We start from the raw sequence: 27268 nt of genomic DNA, 5'->3' as shown, positions 1-27268 counted from the left end.
TCCAATACTGGGCATGCAAAAATTGGGGCAACATTTGAAAGTTATGGGCTATGTGCCCTTTCCAAGGTCACAGAGAGAGTCAGCGGTAGAGTGAGGAACAGAACCCAAGACTCCTGACTCCCAGTCTCCTGCACTAATCATTAGCTAATACTGCCTCATTAACAACACAGAATATGGAATTCAGTCATACAGCATTCAGGTTTCAGAGTAACAGCCGTGTTAGTCTGTATTCACAAAAAGAAAAGGAGGACTTGTGGCACCTTAGAGACTAACCAATTTATTTGAGCATGAGCTTTCGTGAGCTACAGCTCACTTCATCGGATGCATACCCCACGGTATGCATCCGATGAAGTGAGCTGTAGCTCACGAAAGCTCATGCTCAAATAAATTGGTTAGTCTCTAAGGTGCCACAAGTACTCCTTTTCTTTGAGTGGTCAATGTTGTGGAGCCCACTTCGTGTTAGGTTTACAGCTAGGAAGTCCAGCTTTAATTTACACCATCTCCACTGACTGCTTATACCTCCCTCTGTAAGCTTTGATATGCCACAAGTACTCCTTTTCTTTTAGTCATACAGCAGTGGATTCTGAGAAATCGCATGCTTTTCTTTTTAAAATGTCTCCAAAGAGAAATTAAGGAGGTTTAACTGAGAAATAAGCTTAATTGTGGTTCTGGAGCTATATAATAGAGGCTTAATAAAGGTTAATTCTTCCTCTCTAAACCAGTATACTTGCCATCCTCACTGGGATAAGTTTCTCTGATCTTCCACCTGCAGCAACTTGGTATCAGGGCACAGCTCTCCACCTCAGCAGAGCCAAAACGCCAGTGAATATACTGTCTGTAAGCACAGTGACGAAGCTGGTTATTGAGGGTCTCAGTATTCAAGTCCAACAAGGGCTCTTTGTAAAGCAGGATAAACTCCAGTGCCGATCTGGAAAGAACGAGCTGCTCGAACAAAGCCGAGGTTGTAATGCATGACCCTTCTTTTCTTCGGCAGCAGAGCTGCTCCCGGAAAGACTCTGTTTGGTAGCATTTCCCACAGCAGCACCAAGCCGGGCGGTCATGGGATGGAGAAGTTTGTCCTTCGCTTTTAAGGGGTTGCATCTCATGGGCTTTTGCTAAGGCAGGGACCCGAATGGGATAGTGTGCTGTGAGCTTGGTCGTGTCAGTAAAAGCCCCAGTGTCTTTCTGCAACTAAAATTCCCAAACACATAATCAGAGGAGTCAGAGTGAAAATGAGAAAATGTAGCATTTTCTTTACTCTGTGTCTACATCTGCACTTACCTGCCATTAGAGAATCCCTCTGTATTCTAACTGCTCAAGCTTCACATTTAATGCAGCAGGACAGTATAATATAACAGTAAAGAGGCAGATCAGGAAAACAAATGGTTACTGGTTTTGAATTCTAATGCGGAACAAACCCAGGGAGCTGTTGGTTCATTCCCACTCTGTATGAGTCAGGATCAGAATATTCTTTTAAATCTGTTTTGTAAGTTTATACCCAGTGATCGACTGTGTTAGTGACAGGATTCTACGTAGTGTAGTTGTAGCTGTGTCGGTCCCAGGATATGAGAGAGAGAGAGTGGGTGACAGGAGTCCTTTATCGACATGGGGTCACACCACAGGCAATTGCAATAGAAACTTCCCCTATGCTTTCCTGTCCACGTTCCTTAATCCTTGTATTATGTACCTTTAGCACTGCATGGGTAAGTCAATTTCATGGTCCTTGGCTTGTCCCCAGAGACAGCCAAGAAGGGACCTAATGAGTGCCAATTAGAGTGGTTGTCTTTTTGTGATGGGAACACCCATCCAACAGGAGCTGGACTGAGAACTACCAAGGGTATCTGAACACTGCAATCAAAGATCTGTGGCATGGCCGGGGCTGGTTCGGGTCAGCTGACTCAGGCTCAAAGGACTCAGGCTGCGGGGCTAAAACCTGCTGTGTAGATGTTCAGACTGGAGCCCAGGCTCTGAAACCCCACAAGGGGGGAGAGTCTCGAAGCCTGGGCTCCAGTCTGAGCCTGAAAGTCGACATTGCTATTTTTATCCCCACAACCCCGAGCCAATTGATCCAGGCTCTGAGACTCTGTGCTACGGGTTTGTTATTGCAGTGTAGATGTACCCCAAGTTGTTTCATGCAGGCCTAAGGACACCCACAGGGCAGTAATGAGATCTTCTAGTTTTAATCTAGAAAAAACAGTCTCGAGTTCCGAACAGTCAGCTTCAGGCATTTCCCAGGATCACAAGTGTGGCCCTTCCAAAACCTAGCTAGAAACTCAGGGAGAAAAAACTCAAGTCACTCAGGAAATAAATCCACAAAAAGTCATAACAGTAAAAGCTTGAACTTACCTGAACAATCTCGCCTTTAACGTTCTGCAGACTCGTCCTCAACGGTTTGTCTACCAGAATAATGTGTGGGTCATCAACATATGACACGTACATCAGGGTCTGTGCAATAAAAGATATTAACATCCTCAGCTGGAGTATTTATTTAGAATACTCGGGATTTACACTGTATTGATTTGACCCATAACTAGGGTCCTCGAGGCCCAGTTCCTGCATTCCTTACTCAGATAAAAATCTCTCTGAAGGCACATGTTCATTGGGAGAGGCTGTTCCTGGCATAGGGAGCAGCATGGAGGAAGGCCAGGCATAGGACCAGGTGAGGGAGACAAAAGGAACAGTCAGGTGTTAGCCTGGGGTGGAGCCCAGGGAGCAGGAAGAGAGGAGCTGTTGGTGGGAGTTGGATTGTACAAAGCTTTAGAGGGAGCTTTTGAGCTCAGATTTGGGCACCTCACTCCCTTAGACTCCTTTGAAATCCCAGCCTAGAAGCTCAGCTGTTCAGGATGCCACAGTGATGTGTGCAGCATGAATTTCTAGAGAGGAGACGCTGGAGCTGAATGTGGACTGGAGCTGATGGACTTGAGAGAAACAAAACTACTTTCATGCAAATACCCTTAACCGTTACAGGGGAGAGAAGCTCTGAGGAATGCTCTAATTAGAGACAACCCTCTCTCTACAGCAGTGGTTTTCAACCCGCGACCCAATCATTACACAGCTGCAGCCCATGTGACATCCTCAGGCCCATACAGGTAGTGCATATATTGTGTGCATGTGCCCACATAACACAGAGACAGCTGCATATGTGGCCCACGCTGGTAAACAGGTTGAGAACCACTGTTCTACAGCATCTTTCCACTGCTCTCTAAAGGGTGAAACCTGCCTCACCCCCTGCAGCTGTCAAAAGTCCTGGCTGTAGAAGACAAGTGCAGAGGAGCAGAATTCAGGGGGCTCAGGCCCTGGGTCCACAACCTCTACGCACTGCAGAGCATAGCTCTGTGGGGTTTCCCAGAGGCCCTGTGCCTGAAGGATTTTGAGTAATGGCTGGCTGGGGGAGGAGGTAACTATAGGGACCCACTGGTCACTTTTCTGTGTAGCTGCAAGGAGTCCTGCAATGCTAAGATCCGCTCCTGCACTCACACCACTCCCCAGCATGCAACCCATGCCTGCAAGGTGCGCACTGGGGGCAGGAGAACTCAGAGCAGCGGTGTATTGGGAACAAATCCACAGAGAGCTGACGAAGGACCCAATGAAGGGCCCAATACACTGGATTTTCCTACTACTTAAGCAGCTAATTGCATTCCTTACCCATTTTGGTCCCAGAGCAGACTCGCACTTCTTCCTGAAGTAATATTCTTTGATTGATGTTTTGCAGCAGGGATAAGTGTATGAAGTAATAAGAAAATCAATAATGAACTGAGCCTGCATGCAAAACAAAAGTGAGCAGTGATTCCATTTTCTTAATGAGACTGCGTCTCCAGAAGCAGCTCTGTCAGGACAGGAAATAAATCTCTTACCAAGCCAAAGTAGGACAGCACAGACCCGGTGTACACCAGCAGCTCAAAGATGTTAAACCGTCCGGCCTTAGGCAAAGGAGAAGACAGTCATTTGAAGTCAGAATTCAGATAATGTCCTTCAGTTTTCAGAAGAACAGCAAGGATTGCTGCATGATCGGGCCCAGCCAAATTGCTGTCATGTGCAAGATTTCTAGCTTTCTTCTGACATGATCGGACTTAAAGCACCTAACCGGGTGGAATGTGTTTAAATTAAAGGGTAGTTTTGCTACATCCAGCTGGGAACTAAGGGTTCCCTTTTAGCCCTGCTATCTCTTGCTGGAAGGATCCCTTATCTTCTTTCAATCAGAGCCAGTCACTTTCCCCAAGGTCCCCTTCCCAGCTGGAAGGGGAACCAGAGACAGAGAGGGAGTCCTCATCTGTACAACATTAAGCAATGACACAAAGGCTTCCACTTCACCTATTCTCCCCCTTCAGCAGGAGCGTCCTTCCCCTCCGCCTTCGACAGCAGGAAAGAAGCAGTGCTCCCTTCTGGGTACATCATTCTACCTTAACAAGGGCCCCAGGGCATTATCCCCCTCCACCCACATCTTCGGAGCTATGAGTGGTACCTACCAGCCCAGGAATGAGGGACCAAGCTTTGATCTCTGATCCCACAGCATGGCAAGGCCAAGTCCTGCCATTCGTCTGAAGATTGATTTGATAGGACTCCATCCTGCAAAGTACCCAGGATCCTCCCCTCCCCCTGGGGCCTCACTGGCAAAATCAGGCCCTTCATTTCTGTAGTCCTTTGTAGATGTCAAACACTGTCTAACAGGGACAGTACGTAACCATAATACCATGCCCTTCTATAGCACCTTCCCTCCAACGACCTCAGTGCATTTTACGAACAGCAAGTGTCACAAGCCCCGCCCTGCCATAGGTACCGTGCACGACCTCCGTTTTACAGACGGGGGAACTGAGTCACAAAGAGGGGAAGAGACTTGTCCAAGGTCACACAGAAAGTCACTCTCAGGACCAAGATTGTACCCAGGTCCCTGCCACAGTCCTATGCTGTAATCACTAGGCAGCGCTTCCTCCCATAAGGGCTACACTGTTGTTATCACTGGAGTTATTTTTGCCAAAGGGCAAGAAATTCTCATGTCTGTTTGGAAGCAGACAGGTTTGCAGCGGTGATGAGAAAACAGGGTTGCACTTACTGTGCCGAAGACAAGGATGTCGAATCGTATCCCATAGGCTTTGATCAGCGTCCGCTCCTCCTTCCCACTGGGCTGTTTGTAGTACTTTGCGAATCTGTCAAAACCAAACAAGGATCCATACAGCATGTCAGGGGAATTCAGTGCCTCTGGGCTAGAGAATAAAATGGGGTTTTGTTTCTACTGCCTCCTCCCATTTCTGCCCGTTTAGTATGCTACCCTCAGTTACGAAGTCAAAGCTCTTCCTCTCCCAGGACCCATGAGAGCTGCCGCAGATTGTGGGTCACTTTGATGAACAGCATTTCCCCCAGCTCCCATCACAGAAGCTTAGAAAAATCAGAGCAATGCCCAGGAAGGGATGTAACCTGAATCAAAGGGTTACTTTTAGAGGCTCTAGAGGGGCAGTCAGCTACAGGAAAAGCAGAAAGAAAAACCCAGGAAGATTTTAGCTGCTGGCAATGGTGGGAACACTAGTGTCTCCCAGGCACCAGTACTTTTACCACCGTGTTGTCTGCACCTACTCTTGGGGTCCCTTTCTTCCACTGGATTTTATAGTCACTTTCTGCTCAGCTCTGCTGCTCTGTTTCAAAACTAATGAGAGTATTAGCTGCAGGGATAAAGGGCAGCTTTATAACTCATGCAGCTGCCTGGGATAGGGTCACACACACCACCTCAGTTGCAGAAGGGAGAAAATTGACCCCACAACTCCTGAAACCCGGCCCCTTATTCTACCCACTACACAACACTCCTTCTCCTCATCACCAAAGTCAATTACCATGAGAAATTCCACTGATAACGCCAGCATAAGGATCAGCAAACAGGGACACTGTGAACTTTGAACTAAGGGAACGCTCCCACCTGATGCTGAAAAGTTGGGAAATCAGGCAGAGTCATTAAAAAAAACCCCAAACTGAGAGACTTACTGAGAAATGTTCAATGACATTAACATCTTAACTCCAGTACCAACATTTGTATCACTCATGTCAGTGCTCCAGGCTGAAAGCACTGTCCTGTTCTTGATAGGTTTACTTCAGTATTTTCTAATGTGTGTTCTCTTTGGATTCATTTAGCCTAGTAATTCCAACTGTAATTTTTTTAGTGGGGTAAACAGGTGTCAGCACTGTGGAAAGTAATTCAAGGACTCGCTGTCACTGCAGATGCCGATTTCATTTAGTGGTTAGTCTCTTGGGTAGTAACCAAAATCTCTGGTAAAAGCAGGTGGGGTTCAATGGGAAATGGCCCCAGATGCCAGGCCATCAGCTCAGCTCTCTGCTCTCTAATTACTCATCTCACAGATGGCATGAAAGCATCAAGGGAAACACAGTTTCCCCTCCTTCCCGGGTTTCAGTTCATCTTGCCCATCATCAATATCCAGAGCCACGTCTGCCAGAACCACTGAAAACAACCCGACAATCCAGTTTGGAGCTGCTCTCCATGGGCCATATTCTCCCTCCACATCCACTACCTGAGAGGAGGCAAACTCACTGGAACCTAAAAACGGATGGTAAAAGAGGGGGGCAGGGGTGCTGTCTCCATGGTTTGGTGCCCAATCTCATAGAAGCCCCTCTGTGGGTTCACTGCTGAGGTGGGGCTCTCGCTGGATTTGGCACCAAAGCCAGGGAGTCGCTGCACTCTGCAGTATGCTTCCCTCAATTCCTTGCACGTATCCAATCAGGAGACTCTGCTCTGTAGCTCATGCTGCACTGCAGTGACTATGCTGCCAAGGACACAGCAGGATGGTGGAGCAGCATTGTTTCCCCTTCATCCTAGACCCTGTGGATCCAAGCAAGAAGAACCACCTGTGGCAGGAAGAGTTCCCGAGAGAGAAGTAGTACAACCCCACCCAGCCTGTATTATCTTCCTGTCATTCCTGCTTCCCACTTTATGTGGGGGATCCCCCTTGAAAGGCAGGACCCAAGGGCAGCTGCTGGCTCAGGAAGCCTTGTCAGCATGGCTCTAGTACACCCCCAGTGCCAGAGAGTTGGGGTGAGGGGACACAGGGCTGCTAGGTGGACACAGAGGCAAAGGGTCTTTGCACAGGTGCCCCTGGCCTGCTGCTAATACCCTGGAATCGATGTGTGGGCCCCGTGGTCTGTTCTTGGGAGGAATCCTGTGCAAATTTCCTCCCTTAGCCCCTCCCATGGGTCTTCCCTCAGAGGGAGGCATCTGGCCCCTGGGCTCAGTTTTTACACAATCCTTAGTCAGGCAAATGGCTGTCAGAATGCGTTTAAGGCCTGAACAAAAACTGAGGCAGGACCAGTGGATTTGGCCCAACACTCCTGAGCATTCAAGCCCCACACTTCAAGGGGCATTTTACCCAGCATAGCAGTTTCTCGGGAAATCTCAGGACTTCCTGCAACTGCTGGGCCCACTCCTGCAAGGTACTGAGAGTTTTCTGAGAGGTGCTGAGTGCCGCCCACTTCCTGCTGAGAGTCGAGAGCACCTGCTCCTATTTGGGGTAGGACCCAAAAAGACAATGTTTCCTAAAGCTGTACAAGGCGGGCAGCAAGTGTGTCTGTCATCGCCTTGATACCAGCAACTCAGCCATCAGCCAGCTCTCACTCACTCCCACCTGCTGCAGCACAGCCCTCTCCCATCTCAGTTCTGCAGAACTCTGAAGTGCTTTTAATCTGCATTGCATGTCTTGTGTTCATTAACTTCCCCTTTGCGGAGATCTGTTCTTAAGGCAGTGAGTTACTCAGCAGTACACAATGTAATGGTTCTGCTTTTCCTCGCTGCACAGACACGAAACACTCTTTTATCTTGCTTTCAATGTTTCTGTGATCTCCAGCTGAGGCATGTTTTGCTGGCCAGCACTTGGCTGAGCCTGCATTGATGCCTGCAGCTCTGTGACGTTCTATTTTCAGGTTTTACCTACGTATTCAGGATCAGATAGTATTCCCCACACACAGGTTTTCTATCCCCAAAAAGAGAAGTCACTTTACGTTTACTTAGGATGTCACAGAAACTTTCTCCTTTGCAACAGCTTAGTGCTCTGATTTGATATATTAAGAGCATCATTGATGACCAGCTGGGCAGTGGCCCATTGCACCTCAGATTTGCACCTCACATTTGTAGCCTAATCCTGATGCCATTTAAGTCTATGGCAAAACTCCCTTTGAAACTCAGCTGAAGTCAACAGAGCTGCACGCAGGCACTGATGTTCACCCACACAGAACAGTTTGCATGGTTCGGGCCTTGGACAATAACTTGACTTCCAGAACTTTATGCTCACTCAGATGATAAAAAGGTCCCTGAAATGTATTCCCTCTAGGATAACCCTTATGTAGCTTCACTCTCCTGTGACAAAGGCTCCCTGGACATCCTACAAGGACCTATTGCTCCCCAGACCTACCCAAGAATGCACGAGATATTTAATACCCTTTATTTTGCACATTGCCATGTGACATTCTACCACATATAAAATTAGTTTGATTCAGTCACAATCAGTTGAGGGCAGGGCCCAATCCTGCAACTCTTACTCACCCAAGTAGTTATACTGAAGTCAATGCAGCTACACTTTATCAGTAAATCTTACTCACATGAGCAATAGTTTTTCAGGATCTTTACAGAAAAAACTCTCCTGAAATGTGCACAGGAAAAGAGTGTCTGTGGGGCAGACTCTGGTCTCCCTTGTTACGCCAGTACAAAATCTGGAGGAGTTCCAGTGGAGTCAGTGGAATTACTCCTGATTTACACCAGTGTAATTGAGAGCAGAATTTAGCCCCATCACCAGGAAAAAATTAATCCCGGGCTGAGTTATTCTCAGAAGAACAATGGAGCTTTTTCCTTCAAAACTGTAAATGTGCTTGGAAAAACAGCATGCTCCAAAAAGAAGTGGATTTTGTGCAGGGTTTCTTTTTCTTCTTGTTTTAATTAGCCTTGTCAGACTTGTCAGGCCAATTTTCTATTAGGATCTAACCAATCCAACGACTCACTGCCCATTAATCTTCACTGCCCTGTTTTGTTATTTTAAATTACTCATCGTTGATGTTAAACTGCTGCACACAAACACTCTTCTTCCTTTGCTTTTATTCTTTGAGAAAGTAGCAGGGGTTGGGTGCGGGATTTTCCATGCTCATCGAAGCCACTGATGAACAGCAGTAGCGCTAGCCAGTCATGGCGTGAGCTGGCAATGCGCAGACTTCCCCAAACAGGCGTGCCATTCTATGGTTCTTAAGCCCTGACTGGCCACACTTCCACAATGCCAGGGCTGGGCTTCCCTTGAGCAGAGCTAACTGTGCTGAACTGTAGCAAAAGGATCTCGCTACAGATCTATGTTTTTATATATTCAAATAATGTTCTTTACAATGTGCCCTCCTGCCTAGGTGCCCTGACACTGCCCATTTGTTTTATAACAAACCTAAACATTCACAAAGCGACCTTGCTGTCCTCCTTCAAAACCCTTCTGCTATGTCTACAAAAATCTTGACAACACTTAGGGCGTTGGTGTCATTTACTCATGTCATGTCACGTCTTCCTTGCACACGGTAATTTGGAAAGCTGCTACTAGGGTTCTGTACTACATCTGGACTGGCACAGAGGGCCCATTATGGAGAGCGATACACAAGATGTATTCTCTTTAAGATATTTTAATGCACGGCCAGGTATAGCTGTTACCTGCTCAAGTACAGTATGTTACACACTGTACCATCTAGTGATTGAATTTTATAAGACACTTTTAGCATTCCATCACACTGAAACCACTTGCCCACCATGCTGATCCACACTGTCTCATTATTTCCTTGTGGTCCGCCGTCTGTCTGTCTGTCAGTATCTACTTGTTGCCTTTTGTCTTAGATCGTAAGCTCTTTTTGTTCTGTGTTCGTACAGCGCCCAGCACAATGGGGTGCTGGCCCATGGCTGGGGCTCCTAAGCACTATGGTAATTCCATTCAAACCCATAACGTAATAAAAATCACACACAAGTCAAATAAAGGAAGACTACAACCCAGGGGAAAGAGAAGGGATTTTAGGGGTCAGGCTCAGAACATGTGTGCACAGCTAGGTCCCCAATCATATGAGCTGTTTCAGGCAGGCAGACTCCTGTGCTATACATAGCCTCACGCAATGGAGCTCCATGCAGGAGCGAAGATCCATCTGCATGGAAGAGTTTGCAGGATTCGGATCTTAATTTGCACGTACATTCACGAGACCTGTGCACGTAGCCTTGGTAAACGCAAGCACAAATGACCAGCTGCATGCATGAGTGGTTGTTTGTGTACGTGACGAGTCTGACTGATAATGCACAGGCAACTGTAGTAACTGTGCATGCAAGTTAGGTTCATAAGTACAACAGTGGCTATTATACAAAAGAAAGATTACAGCAGAAATATGTGGCATAGTCAAGAACAACAGCCAGGGCTCCAGCACTCTAGCTACAAACCCCTTGGTTTCCACCTACCTGATTCCACCTGCACATCCCTATCACTCAAGCAATACAGATAATACACTGCTTTGCGATGTATGATTTTTAAAATACCTTTTACCTGAAGTTGTATCCAGGGTATTCAGTCGTCGTTTTGTCATCAAGGCGACGAAAACTGTATTGTGGACTGCAGCGGTGGAACCATTTGTCCAGGTTACAGTCCCAGTTGATCTCAATGCCCATGATTCCGCCCTTGACACAGAAAGGGAAAACACACTTTAAATGCATTCAGGAGCATGAAAAAGAAAAAAGACTGTACCAGGCCTGGTTCTGAAATTGCTCTGTGCACCAAACTCCCCCTGAAATCAGAGGAGATTTGAATGTGGTCCAATGGCAGGATCACACCTATAATACACTTGTACTTACGGTACATTTCTATCTCCAGCAAAGACTTCCTTCTACAGTGACTTAATGAACTGCACAGATCAAACTAGCTACAAGCTAGAATTCATTCAGATTCTGAAAGTATCTCTTGGTTTTTGGCCAATTTCTCATCCTACCAACAAAAATTCCAATTTCATTGCCACTTTCTGATTAGTTTAATTTAATGAAATGGCAAAGATGGGCTCAAACTAAAATCCCAAACGCAAACTCCCATTAATTTTGCAGGGGACCTGGGATCCAGAGCTGAATGTTGCAGCTTCGATGGTACTGCGGACCCGGACCTCAGCAGAACTGGGTTCGGTTTCTGGCTCTGAGAAAATCACTTCATATTTATGTATCTCCATTTCACCCACCTGTAATTATCAATCTTACAGAGGCACTGTGAGGCAGAAACCTTGTCTACGCTCCAAAGTTAGGTCGACGTAAGGTACCTTGCATTGACCGAGTTGCGCACATGTCTACACTTAAATTTGTCTCTCACAGATGTAAGTGCCCTGTTATGGCAACGCAGTATCACCACTTCCCAGAGTGGCGTTGAGCCATGGTAGGTGTCCTGAGGTCAATGCAGCACAGGTGTAGAACTGTGTCAATTATGTCAGCTGACCCTAGCAGTCCTCCAGCAGCTGTCCCAAAAAGTCAGACACTGACCACTCTAGTGACAATTGTAGCCTGATCTATAGATACTATATTAATTATATTGATTACTTAAGAATTCCCAGTTATCACTTTGAGGATCGACAGGTTCTTGTCCCAGAATCAGGCCTAGTGTTATTAAAATTACTGGTTAGCTGGGAGCCCTGATGTGCACAGTTGCAACACTCACATTATAGGAACTGTTCTATATTTACAATAATTTATTAATACATTTAGCTAAGTCACTGATGCTCCAGCTCAGTCAGGTAGAGAGAGATAATACAGAATGTACACCTGAAAATCCATATAGTCACACCATCCCTTGCAGAACCACCTGAAATGTTAGCCATTATCATCCTCATCGCCACCACCTTCCCCATCGTCACCAGTGGCCATCATTCTGGCACCTCCCGGGGCGACATCTTTCTCTCCTACTGCCCACAGGCTGGAATACAACTTTTATTGTATTGTTACACTGACACCACTATGTCTAATGCATATCCTGTAGGGGTTTCTCCCCTCTTCCTTATTTGTATTTCCTCACCCTACTAAAGTTGGGGTGTCCTTCTCCTATAGTAGGGTGAGGAAATACAAATAAGGGACGGCAGCCTTATTTCTTGCCCCCCGGTAGGATGGTTTCCCACACCAGTCGGCCATAACTTCAGCAGGCACCATTGCAATAAAGAAACTAACAGCACACGGGCCCTGGCAATTTTGGGACACCAGCAGCAGCAGTGGTCTCTGTACCTTTATTAACCCCAGGCAACAGATATCAGCTAAAATCACCACTGCCTGTGAAAACGGGGCTAGCATTCTCTCTACTGCACTATACTCCTAGTTTCATACAACCGAATACTTCCCTCCCCCTCCCCCTGGCGGGCCACACTCACCCTGGCTGGTGCTGTGAGTGGAGCCATGCACAAACACTCCAAAGCAGAAGTGAAGTGTTTAGTGTGTCTTGTTTAAAGCTTTAGGAGAGCAAGGGAAAGGAGTTCTGAACCTGAACTTTCACTTGCTGTTGTGACGATATTAACAATGCTACCTCTGGGTGTTTTATCTCTAGCTGCTGCTGTAGTGGCCTTGAGGGGTTCCCCCTCCACACCTGTGGAGTGCCTGAGCCAGATAAGGAGGAGAAAGAAGAAGATGGGGAAAGCCAGAGCTGCATCAGACCACTAGCAGAGCGCCTGCAGGGTGCTGACTATATGGAGAAGGAAAGAGTGGACTGGAGAAAGGACAAGAAGTCCCAGCAGGAAAAGGAGAGGAAGGTGCACCAGGAAATAATGGGGCTTCTCCAGTAGCAAACATGGATGCTGCAGACTCTTGTGGACCTACAGTGTCAACAACTGCAGGCTCGCTTCCCTTTGCAGTGCGTGGAGAACTCAATTACAGCAGCTCCCTAGACCCCCATCAACATTCCACATGGCATCACCCCTACCACTCCACACCAGGGGACTGTAAGGCCCACCACAGCTTCACGTATACTAACCTGTGAGAGGCATGGTAGCTATATGTTTAGCAAAAACAGACATGAACGCTCCTTCCTCTTAACTTCTGTTCCATTAATTTATTTACTTGCTTTTAACTTGCACAGAATGTTTTTTGCATGCGCACATGCTAACTGCCCCGACATAACTTGCAGCAGCAAAAGTTTGTAGTGTCAACATGGCCTTAGTACATCTACACTGCCATGAGAGGTGGAACGGTAGATACACCCGAGCTAACTTTGATCTAGCTAGTTTGACTAACCACAACAGTGAAGCTGCAGCAGCCCCAGGCTACACAATGAGAGCCTGGGTATGTGCTTGAGTAGCTAACCCTGTGCTGCCAGGACTTCACTGCAGTCACGCCTCTCATGGCAGCGAAGACATACCCTCAGAGCTGGTCTACACTGAAAAGTTCCGTCACCATAGCTACCTCTCTCAGGGGTGTGAAAAATCCATACCGGTGAGAGACGTCATTAACCCAACCTAATCCCCAGCGTAGACAGAGTTAGGTCGTCAGAGGAATTCTTGTGCCAGCCTAGCTTTTGGGGAGGTGGTGGGGAATCTTTCCCCTGAATACATGGCTCAAGGTGCCCTTTAACAGAATCCTGAGGAGAGGAAGAGTCCATGTTGACTGGCCTGAGAAGACTGTTTAATTACTGACAACAAAATCCAATGTGTATTAAATCAATATGGGCACCTTCAATTCTCATGAAATCCTGCAGAGTTGAGGATGCCCAGCACCCCCCAGGATCAGCCCTTAAAACTGGAACAATTCCATTGTTTGCAACATTTAACAATGAAAATGAAAGAGAAATACCATGGAGGTGTTCTGAATGGAAGACAGGAGTCATGCCACAGACCTGAATTGCCATCTCTGAAAAATTTTCTCCTGTTGCTTGGAGAATATCTCCCAGCTGGAAAATTGGGCAGCCTGGTGCAGTTATCTTGTTGAATGTGCATGAAATATTCAATTTTGGTAAAAAGTTTCTTCTGCAAAGAACCACAAATTATTTGAAAACATACATGTGAGCTCTTCCCTGAAAAAGCATCTACAAATGCCATTGAGGGGCTCCCTGCTCATTGCTCCTTCCCAAACCTGTATCAAATGCATAGGTGCCAACTCCATGGGTGCTCCGGGGCTGGAGCACCCACAGGGAAAAATTAGCAGGTGCTCTGCACCCATCGACAGCCAAGCTCCCCCCCGCCTCACCTCCTCCTCCACCTCCTCCCCTGAGCGTGCCACGTTCCCGCTCCTCCACCTACCTCCCAGCGCTTGCCACCGCCAAACAGCTGTAGCAAGCTCCGGGAGGGAAGGGGGAGGAGCGGGAATGTGGCACGCTCAGGGGAAGAGGCAGGGAAGAGATGGGGCCAGGGTGGGGATTTGGGGAAGGAGTCGGAATAGGGGCAGGGAGGGGGCGGAGTTGGAGCAGGGACTTTGGGGAAGGGATTGGAATGGGTGGGACAGGGGTGGAGTTGGGGTGGGGCCGGGAGCAGAGAGGGGTCGAGCACCCACTAGTGCCATTAGAAGTCAGAGCCTATGATCAAATGTGCTCAGTTTATTAGTAGAATATGGGGGGGACTTTGTAACTACCAGCTCTGCAAATTCCACATGGGGTCTAAGAATCAAGCTGGGTCCTTTAGTTCTCGAGCATCACCACCAGTAACAAAGGCTTTGCAGATCAAATTATTCCCTCAGTGACACCCGTGCAACCCAATTCCCTTCAAATTATGCCCTCAGTGACACTTATGTTATCCTATGCCTTCAGTGGTTTTACCCTGGTGTAGCCAATTACAACTTAGTCATTTTGTTACTAATGCATGAGAAGGAATAGAGTCCATCTCACTGTCCTATAGCTGTATTTGGTCATGCAAGGTTAAGAAGAACAAAGAGCAATCAGACCTGATTTTTGTCACTCAGCATAGCAGATACAGCCCTAAATACACAGAGAAGTGCAGACTGAAGGTGTTTTATTTACACATTCATTTTTGGAGTAGAACCGCCATTTAAGAGGAGATGGATGAATGTTTGCACTTACGCAGTGTGATTAAATTTTGGGAAGTGGATATTGTTCTTTATTAGCACTGTGAAGTTTTCAGCACTCTTCAGAATGGCAGGCCTAAAAGAGGAACATATCAAGTACAATGAAAGCTATTAAACCAACTATCTTCCTTTAGTTAAATACATCAATTAATGGTACACTATTTTGCTATTACCTGGGAAATTGTCAGTAGGAGAACATGATACTGAGAATAACGAGTTAGATGGCTCAGGGGGTTGAGAATAGAATACACAGTTTTCTTGGTTTTACTTATAAACTTAAACTGTCAGTTCTCTGGGGGTGGGGACTGTCTTTTACACTTGTTTGTATAGTAGCTACATAATGGGGCCTGATTCTGACTGGGGTCCCCAGATGCTATTGTAATACAAATAAATAATAATAGGGGACTGCTAATTTGAAATCTGGGCATTGATCAGTAGCGACTGATGTTATCATGTGATCGCTGTGGCTTATGTGAAATTAGTTGGTGTGTTCATTGCAGTTCCCAGTAGACAGATGGCTTTGTCACAGACACTTAAACCACAGTTGGCACAGATTATAAAAATGAGATGTTGAACTACACTCTCCTCCATGGAGGTGGTCCCTCCAGGTCAAAGTTCAAGTCACATCAGCTGGACCATGTGAAGGAAGCTTGCTCTGCTACTACACAGGCCATCCCTGTTTGGTGGAAAAATAGAGGAATTCAACTTCCAGCATTGTCAACCTGGCACCAGCACAAAATTAGCTTTGAAAAATAACTTTTTGCAAGAGGATGTCAGCCAAGATACTGGCTTCTCCCGTTCTCTTTTCAAAATGAGCCAGGAACGCTTTGATTTTCACCTAGAAAGTCCCCAAAGGTGGACACAAATGGTCCCTGAAGCAGCAACCCATCCAAAGAACAGTACTTCGGAGCGTTCTTCTTAGTACATCATTGTATTAGCAGCAGAGTCTCTGAGCCAAAGACCTGCAAGGACAGGAAATACTCTACCTAGCTGACACATAGTGTCAATTACAGACTTTTCAGCCTGTCTCCTAAGCAAATTGAAAAAGCAGGTGTTGGCTGCAACTGAAACTTAAACATTTTGGGACATCATCTGAACAATTAGAATTTCTAATCAGTCTTCAGTTTATAATGATCAAGAAATGAATAATGTATGTTGAACTTTAAAACACTAAAAATAGATTAATCAAAAAGTTTTAAACTGCTTATGCATTCAGGACAGACACCTGGGAATCTTTCCAGATCTCTTCTATGAAGGTGCTGTAAACATTTGTCCTTAAGTAAGTTTATCCTGGTCACTTTGCCTGGCATTGCATGGAGCTGGAGACCAGTCAAAACAAAAGAAAGGGAACCTTCTTGCAAAAAGTTATAGTTTTGTTCAGTTTCAACCATCCCAAAAGGGAAGGAAAGGGAAGTGCTCTTTATAATGCACAGAACTTGCACAGAAAAGCCAACTGTGGGTATAGCTGAGAACCAACATTGCTCTGCCAGAAGTCAAAATTTGAAGGCACCAGGCTACAGACTTCCATACAGGTTGTTTCAGTTATTCATTCAAGTTGCAGAGAAACACTCATATTACCCATTTAGTGACTGCCATGAACTCTTGCCAGTGGATTTTGTGAAGAATTCTCATACATGTGATTTGCCATCCTGGAAGCATTTATTGGTTCATTTGTCACTGCCAGGAGACCAAAACCAATCACTGATACATTAGAGGAAAATTGGACAACAATATGGGCACTCTGCCAATTATGCAATGTAAATATAGGCCAAATCTCTTTCCTGCTGCGTGCAGCTACCAGCTTGCGCAGTGCGATGTTTGAAAATATTTAATATTCACTGAAGTTACACTGAAACAAAACCAAGAGTTTTAACAACATGGGTGTTCATTAAGCTGCCCTGCATGAACGTCACAAAAGTGGGAGAACTCCCATTCTCTTGATTTTTTTATGTGAATTTAGGACTCGACCTTGCAAGGTGTTAACCAGCCTTGAATTCCATTGAAGCCAATAGGAATTGAGAGTACTCAGCAGCATGCGGGGTTGGAGCCCTAAAGTGGGATTTTCAAAAGGGCTCAGGTCTCAGCCCCCAGTAAGACTTTTACCACTGACATGAAGGAAAGAAGAGTTAAGCCAATCATGGGGTCCTCTATCAATGGAGCAAAGACAGCACTGGCAGCTTCCCCTATGCCTGCCTCGCAACCTCGAGGGCCTACACCTTGGGATATGAGGAGAGTTTAGTTTCCCTGGCCTATTTAGTCCTTGGTATCTCTGTTGGAACTGCCAACAAGAGGGCAAATCAATATTAATTAGACTGCTGGGTTTTGTGGTGTGGACATATCAGTTTAGCAGGTGGCCTATTAAACACTACCCTATTCTCTGTGGGTAAGCCTAGCAAACCACATGCAGTGGTAGTGAGGGGAGAAGAAAGCAAAACCATATCATGGTCTAAATACACTGCTGGTGTAAAATGGCACGGCTCCATTTAAGTCAAAGGAGCTGCACCAATTTACTCTAGCGGAGAATTTGCCCTGTATGTCTTTTCTAAGCAGCAAGGTCTGGTTTAGTACAAGAGACCCAGTTTCTTGTGCACGTAGTTCAAAAGCTGCTACATATCAGGATTTGGTAGAAGCAATGTTATATCCTGGGGCTTCAAGTGGAGAATACTTTTGCATTGCACATGTGAATGAAATCAAATGTTTTATTATAACCATATTTGCATTTTTTTGCCTGATACAAATGAGTAACTACATGTTAAAGTGGAACCCTTACATCACAGAACACTTTACAATCATGGGATCATACAAATTAGATGTGGAAGAGAGCTACTAGGTCTTATAGTCTACTCCAGTATATTTTATAGAGCTTAGTTCAGTCCAATTTTACATGTTACCAGCACTAGGCCTTTCACCACTTCCCTTGGACTGATCCACAGTCAGAATTAGCAAATGTTTCCCATGAGACTTATCAGGTTTGCCACATTTTTCCTTGTCATCCTCATTAATTATCAAAATGCCTGTAGTGAATCCATGACAAATTTGTGACATCTAGAATTGTTCACATGGCAACAGACTGTGATGTCACAAGCTTGGATTTATTACTTCACCACAAGATCAGAGAGAAAGAGAAGCCGCTACAAGCAAATTGATGGTACTTAATTTATAAAAATCAGAGTTAATAATAATAAAAGTTGGGTTGGAAACAAATGTTTTACAAACAAAGGTACCAAGGGCCCTCTGCCAGGTGCTGAGCACCCTCAGATCCTATTGTCTTGCAGGATCCGGCCTTTATTGATTACATAAAAATGTGAACACTTTTACTTACACTGGGGCACCTTTCATTGATTCCACAGGGCACCAGGCAGAGACTTCACAGGTTTTAATTGTTGCATTATAGTTCACACATCTTCCTGTCTGAATTCCTGAACAGAAGAGTTAGCTATTACTGAGTTCTCTCACACACACAGTTTGACTCAGTCCTTTGGATAACACAGTCTCAAAGTACTGGTGGATCTCTACACACAGGTAGGACAGAGACTTTAAAATCAGAGTCAAGGTTTTGATTTTCGCAGTTCTTTGTGAGCTGAACTAACTGTAGGAGGGGTTATCAGATCCATGCTTCCACTACACATGCATAGTGCTTAACTCCTCCCGCTGCCCCTGTCAATACTGCACATTAGATGTGGGTGAAGGATTTTCTCCATAGTTGTGCCGGAGTAACAATATTCAAGAGTTCTTAGGGCTTAATTAAACAATATGAGCAAATTAAAGCAAGAATGTTCTGCTAAGTGCAGAACTTCACCCCCCAACACTGTCAGCAGGATACTGAATGACCATTCAGCCAATGAAACACAGACTATTACACCATCTGAAACAACTCCTATTGGCTGTCAGTATCCTAGAAGGTAGGACACAGATATCTAATAAATTTTTAGAACTAATTAATCTTTCCAAGGGTATCAAAGACAACATAGCCTTTACATAGGGCTTGATCTTGCAGTCACTCTACATGCAGAACTGTCCCTGCCTGCAATGTGAATTACACCTGTAGAAAGCACTGCAGGAGTGGGCTGTATGTGTGCTGTGGTATCCGATTTGCATCCCCCCTCCTACATCCACCCTCTCTGCCACTGCCCCTGCCCAGTCCCACTTTTTGTTAAAATTCTCCACAGGGTGGAAAAAATCCAGGTGAGTGAATACAAATTTCATGTCATTCTCCTTGCTGCTCCTTTTGTTTCCGTCTCCCACTCTTGTCTTTATGCCTCCCTCCTCACCACCCACTGTGCTTGGTAGTTCATCTCCCTAGTCAGATAGATCTGCATACACAATTGCCAGTGGGTGTTGCACCAGTATATTTTAGAGCAGAATTTGGCTCTACAGTTGCAAATTCTTCAAGGCTGGTACCCCATAATTTCTTTAACCATCTAATAATTATTAACTAAAAGACAGTTGCATTTCACCACCTGCTACGAGTTTTAAAATCTGAATGTGGAATCCATGTACCATTACTCTGGGGGTTCATGTGTCCTTTTTTACAGCTCACATCTGAAGAGCAGACAGCTTTGGCAATGGGGTACTGAAAAAGACAAATATAAAATATCATTATAAATATCTACCTCTCTGTTGCTATTGTAAAATGTTCTGCACAGAAATGGCAAACAGTAAGATGAAATCACAGAGCGAGAGGCAGAGCAGAGGAAGTACAGCCCTCTTCTGTAACCATTCACTCAGCATGGTGCTTAATGTGACCTCAGTTTTTGAGAAGGTCAGTACAAGCAAAGACTGAATGGGACAAATTCATCTCAAGTGTAATCTCTTGTCTTCACTGGAGTTAGCCCAGGGATTTATTTGTCCGGTGAATGTGATTTTAAAAAAAACACACCAATGATATAGGAAATGCAAGGAAGATGTTCCTTAGTGCCCTGAGTTTCTGGGACAATACATCAAATTCAGTTCTGGTTACACCCATGCCACTTCCTCAGCTGGAATCCTATTGGCAATGAAGGGAGAATTTTGATTAACCAATTTAATGACTTTACACATCAAATATTTTTAAAAACTGAGTATCAGAATAAACCAAAGGCTTCTGAGGGATTCAAGTTGCAGCCACAGAAGAATTAAAGAACATATTCATGGTCCTGTTCCATATAGCCCTGCAGAGCATAAGCAGATTTGCTGAGTTTTCCTCATCAAATCCCCCTCAATGCACAATTAGTAAATAGGCTGTTTTTTATCATTTCTCTCTCTCTCTGCAGTTCTCTGATATCACTCTGATGCTTTGGCACCAGTGATTTAGAGTACAGGCACAGAATAGAATACAATCTTTTGACAAGCTTGGACATGTACTGTAAGATATTGTTTTGTCTATCAGTGGCACGGAATTTACTTCTCTGTTTCACACTCATCAAGAGTAGATTAATATGTGTGTTATGTATGCTTGTTTTTTTTTTTAAATTGAATAGTTGAGGCCAGCTTGCACATTCAAAAATATGCATGCATTTGTGTGCCCACAGTTTCACACCCAATGATCACAACTGCCTGTTTAAATACCCAGTTGCATGTGCAAATACCTGATTTGCAAAAACAAGTGTGGTCTCTATGTTGTGACGAAAGTTATTAAATCTGCATGCATTTTTGTGTCTCTGTGCCTCAGGTCTCTATCCACACAAATTTGGTCCTTATTTATTAACTAACTGCTGTGTTTGTCTTATACATCAAAACTGTAAAACCGAACAGATCAGATAAAGAGCCTCTGGTAGCTTTTGGTTTTTTAACTTTCCTTGGTTTGCAGTAACATTTCATTCCCTATCATTTGTATCCTTTTCCATTTGGTGAATACTGAGTCTCACCTAGCCTATGGAGCGCAAGCCAGTCTGACAGTGGATTGTTTAGTTCCTTATTTGTTAAGAGCACATATACGCTGTAGCCAATAACAGTCAACTCATTTCTGCAAACTCAGGTCTCTTCTAATAACTATATGAATGAACGCATAGGAGAACTGCAATTGGCTACAAATTTTGACCAGAAATAAAAGAAAAAGACCCAAGCATGATCAAGCTTAGAATTACAGCACAGCAGATTACTACAGAGAAGCTGGCAACAATTCTCTAACCCCACTGTTCCTCCTAGTTGCACTTTATACCAGGGGTGAATCCAGATGTGTTGAACAAGAAGAACAAATGCATGGGGAGAGTGTGACCCAGGTGAAGGTTTGGCTGCAGGGTCTTTGGTGTGGTACATCACACCAATGCCAGTTGATTCTCTGAGAAAAGCAAAAGGGCGGAGGGGAAAAAAAGGAATAACTAGACTAGTTTTTGCATGTTGCTGAATGAAATAAAGAAGCAGAGGAAGACAAAGCAATGTTCACTTGTGCAAAATTGCCATAATCATGAGCCACTATTAATGTTTGAGGCCGCTATGGATTACTTCTGCCAAAGAATGCTATGTTATGCAGGTGGGAAATCACTTACAAAATGCAGTTACCTCAGGGCAAACACTTTGAAACTGGTTTTCTGTCATGATTATGTTGGTTATCACAAAAAAAGAGTCTATTCCCTATACAGAGAGAAAAGAAAACAGTAAGTCTCAATAAAATACTATGTGCCACATTCTCATCTCAGTCACCCCTGTGTTAATCCACAGGGACACCACTAAAGACAAATGGGCCTGGTTCTAATCTCACTCACACCAGCGTAAATCAGGAGTAACTCCATTGAACTCAATAAAGTTCTTCCACTGTAAAACTGGTGGAGGATCCATATTTGGATCTCAGTGATGCTAGTGTAAATCAGGAATAATTCTATTAACTTCAGTGGAATTACACCAGGACTGAATTTCTTCCTACATTTTCTGTTACTAAAATAAAAATTACTTCTTGTAGAAACATCAAGTTTCTTAAAAATCCCATAAAAAGACATTTTTAAATTTTTTCCCATGCTTAAAAGTTACTGCTCCCAATTTACAGCCTTCTTAATTCACGCTCACAAATACAACTGCCTCTCTTGTTGATATGTTAAAATCACTGAGCAGCAGGACAAAGACACATGCCAGGAAAGCAACGGCATGTATCAATGGAAGTCAGATGCTGTCCTGACCTTAAACGGAGACTCACCTGCATGGGAATAGTGTATTCGGCTGTGTCCCAGATTCTTGAGTCAGTCTGAACTACTCCTTTCACTTTAGTGTGAACTGAGCTGATCACAGAGTCCTTTTTCTGATACCGTTTGTCGGTGACAAGCACATAACTAACCAAACAAAATGGAAAGCACAAATGAACCCACTGAAATGGGTTGAAATGACAGTCATTTCTTGGCATGATTATTTGAAAAAGTGTACTGTAAATTAAAAGCCATATTAAATTTTTTCAAGAAATTTGGAATCTTGTCATGCGTTGAATGCATTTTTCAGGCCAATTGCCTCAGTGATACTATTGCAATCCCATTGACCCTGATGGGATTGCACTGATGTATGTAAGGGACATTGTATAGTGTAGTTGTGTACTATTAGGGTGAAATCCTGGCCCCACTGAAATCAATGGCAAAGTTCCCCACTAATTTCAAGGGGGCTTGAAACAGCTCCCTTTGCATTTCATCTCGTGCAAAGGCCACATGACAAGGGACCCATTAAAAGCAGTACCAATCGCAGCTCATAAGTCTCTTCAGATTGCTTAATGTCATCTTCATGTGCTAAGAGGTCAATCTGAAAGGCTTCTCTTTAAAATAAAATCGGGCTTTCCATACACTACTGTTATTTTTAAAAGGTCACCACCAACCTAAACTTAGCCTAATATTTGCATTCTGTAAAAACAAGTTTTTATAAAACCTAAGGCCAATATAAATGCTATCCTATTCCAGTTAAATCGTTGTTTGGAAATAAATAAATAGCCACTCACCCCACCACTGCAGCCTCGGCACCAAAACACTGCAGCACCAAGTACCTGAAAGTGTCCCTAGTTATTGTCTTGGGGTAACATTTTCAAAAATGCCTAAGTGACTTTGGAGTCTAAGTTCCACTGACTTTCAATGAGACAGACTCCTAAGTCATTTAGGCGCTTTTCAAAATTTTACTCTTGATGCATTTTCACTGTCCAAAATGAGAGAAATGCAAAAAGTAAAAAAAGGGCATAAATACTGCCTCCTAAACTGGATTCTAGAACGAGAGTTTAAAAAGTTATTCAGAGGAACAGCCGTGTTAGTCTGTATTCGCAAAAAGAAAAGGAGTACTTGTGGCACCTTAGAGACTAACCAATTTATTTGAGCATGAGCTTTCGTGAGCTACAGCTCACTTCATCAGATGTTTACCGTGGAAACTGCAGTTTCCACGGTAAACATCTGATGAAGTGAGCTGTAGCTCACGAAAGCTCATGCTCAAATAAATTGGTTAGTCTCTAAGGTGCCACAAGTACTCCTTTTCTTTTTTTAAAAAGTTATTAAGGCTTTTGGATGTCTCCATTTTGGGTCCCTAAATAAAGAATATTAAAGGGACCTGACTTCTAGAAAGTGCTGAGCCCTCTGCCCTTTGAAAATCAAGCCCTTTCAGGAGTTTCAGGTTAAATGCCCAAAATCACTAACCGTTTTGGAAAACGTAGGCCTGAACATTTTCCCTCTGTTAATAATCTAATGCATTACCAACAACATAAGGAAGGAAATATATTTGTTTACAATTGTTTTTTAAAAGTTGACAGTGACCTTTTAAGAGTCACTAGCATCCATTGCTTCTGCAGCATGAGGTGTGCAAACGTGATGGGTCAAACTCATGAAACTGACCATTTCTAAAACTTTTGTAAAAAGAAAAGGAGTACTTGTGGCACCTTAGAGACTAACCAATTTATTTGAGCATAAGCTTTCGTGAGCTACAGCTCACTTCATCGGATGCATACTGTGGAAACTGCAGAAGACATTATATACACAGAGACCATGAAACAATACCTCCTCCCACCCCACTCTCCTGCTGGTAATAGCTTATCTAAAGTGATCACTCTCCTTACAATAAGAAAAGGAGGACTTGTGGCACCTTAGAGACTAACCAATTTATTTGAGCATGAGCTTTCGTGAGCTACAGCTCACTTCATCAGATGTTTACCGTGGAAACTGCAGCAGTTTCCACGGTAAACATCTGATGAAGTGAGCTGTAGCTCACGAAAGCTCATGCTCAAATAAATTGGTTAGTCTCTAAGGTGCCACAAGTCCTCCTTTTCTTTTTGCGAATACAGACTAACACGGCTGTTCCTCTGAAACCTCTCCTTACAATGTGTATGATAATCAAGTTGGGCCATTTCCAGCACAAATCCAGGTTTTCTCACTCCCCCCCTTCCAAAACTTTTGTGTAAGTTCAGAAGACACTGTCCACATTAAATAATGGCATCTAAAAAGGGTTTCCTTTCACAGACAAGTCTGTGATTTAGTTGACTGAGTCAGCACTATTTCAGTTAACAAATAAAAATTTCAGGGGTGAAAAACTGTGTCTAGAATGTGTAACTGTGAAGCAACTGACTAAATCAATTGTCAGTTTTAAAATCACTCCTAATTTACTATTTTTTCTGCCTCTGAGGTGTTTTCTACAGTCAGTCTTTCCTCTCTTGAGAAGAGTGATTTGGGACAGTCATGCTGCTTCAGCAGATCTCAGCAACAATTTGGAAATGGTGCCTTAATTAGACAATAGCACTTCTTACAAGTTTATTGCCAGTGCAATTGGTATCAGCAGCTCAATGTGTAAAAGCACCCATCCGTAATAATTAACCATATTTTATTAATAACTAAAGACATTGGTCAGCAAATATTATTGCTGAAAGCAGCCCCAGTTTTGAGGCAAACAGGAAAACATCTGCCCTTTATGGTCCCAGACCTATGCACTTAATAGTCATAAAACCCTGTTTCTAAGAATTGATGCCCTGGGTGACCCCTTGGGTAACTTGAATGGCAGATCTACCCCTGGACTCTCAAGGCCAGGTTCTGATTTCAGTTACATCAGTGTAAATCTGAGGTAAGTCTACTGACTGTGTAAATGAAACCAGACAGCCCTGTTGGAAAAGAAACTACATTCAGGCACTTTTTATTAGGAGGATGAGAGAAGAATATGCAGGACCACACCTCCAGCAGCCAACTCCCTGTTCTAAACAGCCACTCTATAGGATCCTTCCTGTTACCACACAATACTGTTCTGCCTTTAAAAAGCAACTAAACAACTGATTTATGTTGGTCCTCTAGTACAGAGTGAAAAAGTTCTCTGTACTTGTTGAAGGCTGAGTCCTAAACATTCAGACAATCACCCACATAAGAAACACATTTGCTCATCTAGTTACTTTTAACTTACCAAACATACAGGAAGACAATCATATGGAAGGTCCATTTCAAACTCCCATAGGAAACGCTCTGAAAACGGACAACTTTAGAAGTTTCATATTCACATAAATTCTTCAAACTGCAAAATGCAGCCATTATTATCACTTCCTTTGGAATCTACGCTCTCAAGAACTGTAGCCACTTGATTCTGTCTACTTCCACCCCCACAACTCCCTTAGGCAGGCCACACCACTTAAAGGCACAGTAAGAAAACCATTTGCATTACTAGCATGGAAGCTGAATAAACTGAGTATATTATGCTCTTTAAAGAAAGATCATTATTTATTGTTAATCAGTAGCAAGAAAATGGGTTAAAGTATGCCAACTGCTTTACCTATGGACAAATAAAATACAAAGAACCATATTAATCCCTGTTGCATCTTCATTAAAATCAAAGCAATTATGCAAGAGATGAATTTGGACTGTTTGTTGACTAAAATACAATGGTCCACAGCCACCCACACTATGTTGGACAAAGACAGTTTTCAGCGGAGGAATATTTCTGGAATTCCTTTTATTTGGACATTGCAAATATGCTTTAACATTTTGAATATTCAGGATTTTTAAAAAGCAAAAGCCTAAAGTGTCAAATGCATTAATACTCCTATGATGTCCTCCAAAATAGCCTGGCTATTCATATCAATGTCCTGGGATCCAAGATCTAATTTCCTGCTAAATTCTCAGCCATGATCCTTCTGTTGGCAAATTCTTATCTTTCTGAACATCCACTGGAAATCTTGTTCACAGTGTTGTTGTAGCCATGTTGGTCCCAGGATGTTAGAGAGACAAGAAGTTGGTCCAATAGAAGATATCACCTCACCCAGTTTGTCACTGGAAATCTTGATTCTCACTGAACAAATGGGGATGTGCCAGACACTTATTGAAGGCTCATGAGCTGTAGAGTGGCTCTCGAGGGCTGGTGAATGCCGTCAAGTCCTACTGATTTCACTTGGCATCTCACAGGTTCAGACTTCATTAGTTTAAAATGTGCATTAGGGGCCTGGTCCCACAGCCTGAAGTCAATAGAGTTTTTCAGTAAACTTCTATGGAAGCAGGAGCAGAGTTGAAATCCAGCAACAGCCTCTCATTTACTCTAGCCCAAGCTAGGAAGCCTTAAAGAATGCATTGGGCCTGAGAGAAAGAAGATGGGAGAGTGAGCTGTGTTATCCACCTGTTTCTCCTTCAGGCCTCCAGAGCACCTAGAACTGCCCAGTGCAGCTCACAGTCTGTGCTCAACAGCACCATCTCCAAATGCCACTACAGTTCATCTGTTCTGTTTCTTTATGATCCCACTGACAGAAGATTGCATGGGGTAAAGACATGAGAACAGGAAGGAGAAGAAGGATCTGCTATCTAACCAGGGTTTGTCACTGGCTTGTTGTATGGTCTTATTAATAGATTCCAAGGCCAGAAGGGATCATTGTGATCATCTAGTCTGACTTCCTGTATAACATAGGCCATAGAACTTCCCCAAAATAATTCCCAGAGTAGACCTTTTAGCAAAACATCCACTCTTGATATAAAAATCGTCAATGTTGAAGAATGCACCCTTGGAGAATCTTGGTCAACTCACTTTCCCTCTCAGTGCTTCCTGTTCCTCCTCTGTAAAATGGGGGTTATGATACATATGCACCTGCCAGGGATTCATCGTTAACGGTTATGAAATGGGTTGCTTGATATCAGTCCAGTTCCCAGGGGATAGGTATCCACATCAGGGGGCCCACAAAATACACTAGCTGGCTCCATTGTTAGTATTCTCAGCAGAGGCCAAAGATTGTAGGGATCATAAAGACTCTTCTTTGCATATGTACAATGTGCCTCAGGTGGCACATGACCAGGATTAATCACTGAAGACTGATCTCTCTCTGTTCCCTGCAGGTACAGTTAGACAGGCACAGGAGAGGAACAGTAGAAG

At 44.0% G+C, this 27268-nt stretch overlaps 1 protein-coding gene across 1 annotated transcript; it reads right to left on the bottom strand.

Moving 5' to 3' along the window:
* Positions 1 to 382: 382 nt before the first annotated feature.
* P2RX7 (purinergic receptor P2X 7) lies at positions 383 to 25479 on the bottom strand. The gene is made up of 13 exons (XM_073312579.1): positions 25325 to 25479; positions 22125 to 22257; positions 21497 to 21568; positions 19517 to 19589; positions 18339 to 18435; positions 15012 to 15092; positions 13836 to 13965; positions 10536 to 10666; positions 5051 to 5144; positions 3855 to 3920; positions 3646 to 3759; positions 2347 to 2445; positions 383 to 1191 (listed from the first exon to the last, which is right to left on the bottom strand). Exons 1-13 carry the CDS (start codon positions 25447 to 25449, stop codon positions 700 to 702), a joined length of 1707 nt encoding a protein of 568 aa, XP_073168680.1. The 5' UTR covers positions 25450 to 25479; the 3' UTR covers positions 383 to 699.
* Positions 25480 to 27268: the final 1789 nt, after the last annotated feature.

This window comes from Lepidochelys kempii, chromosome 15 (assembly GCF_965140265.1).
Source record: "Lepidochelys kempii isolate rLepKem1 chromosome 15, rLepKem1.hap2, whole genome shotgun sequence".
In the NCBI taxonomy this organism is placed as follows: Eukaryota; Metazoa; Chordata; order Testudines; family Cheloniidae; genus Lepidochelys; species Lepidochelys kempii.
The sequence above is the reverse complement of the archived record's forward strand: the minus strand, read 5'-3'. Positions and strand labels throughout refer to the sequence as shown.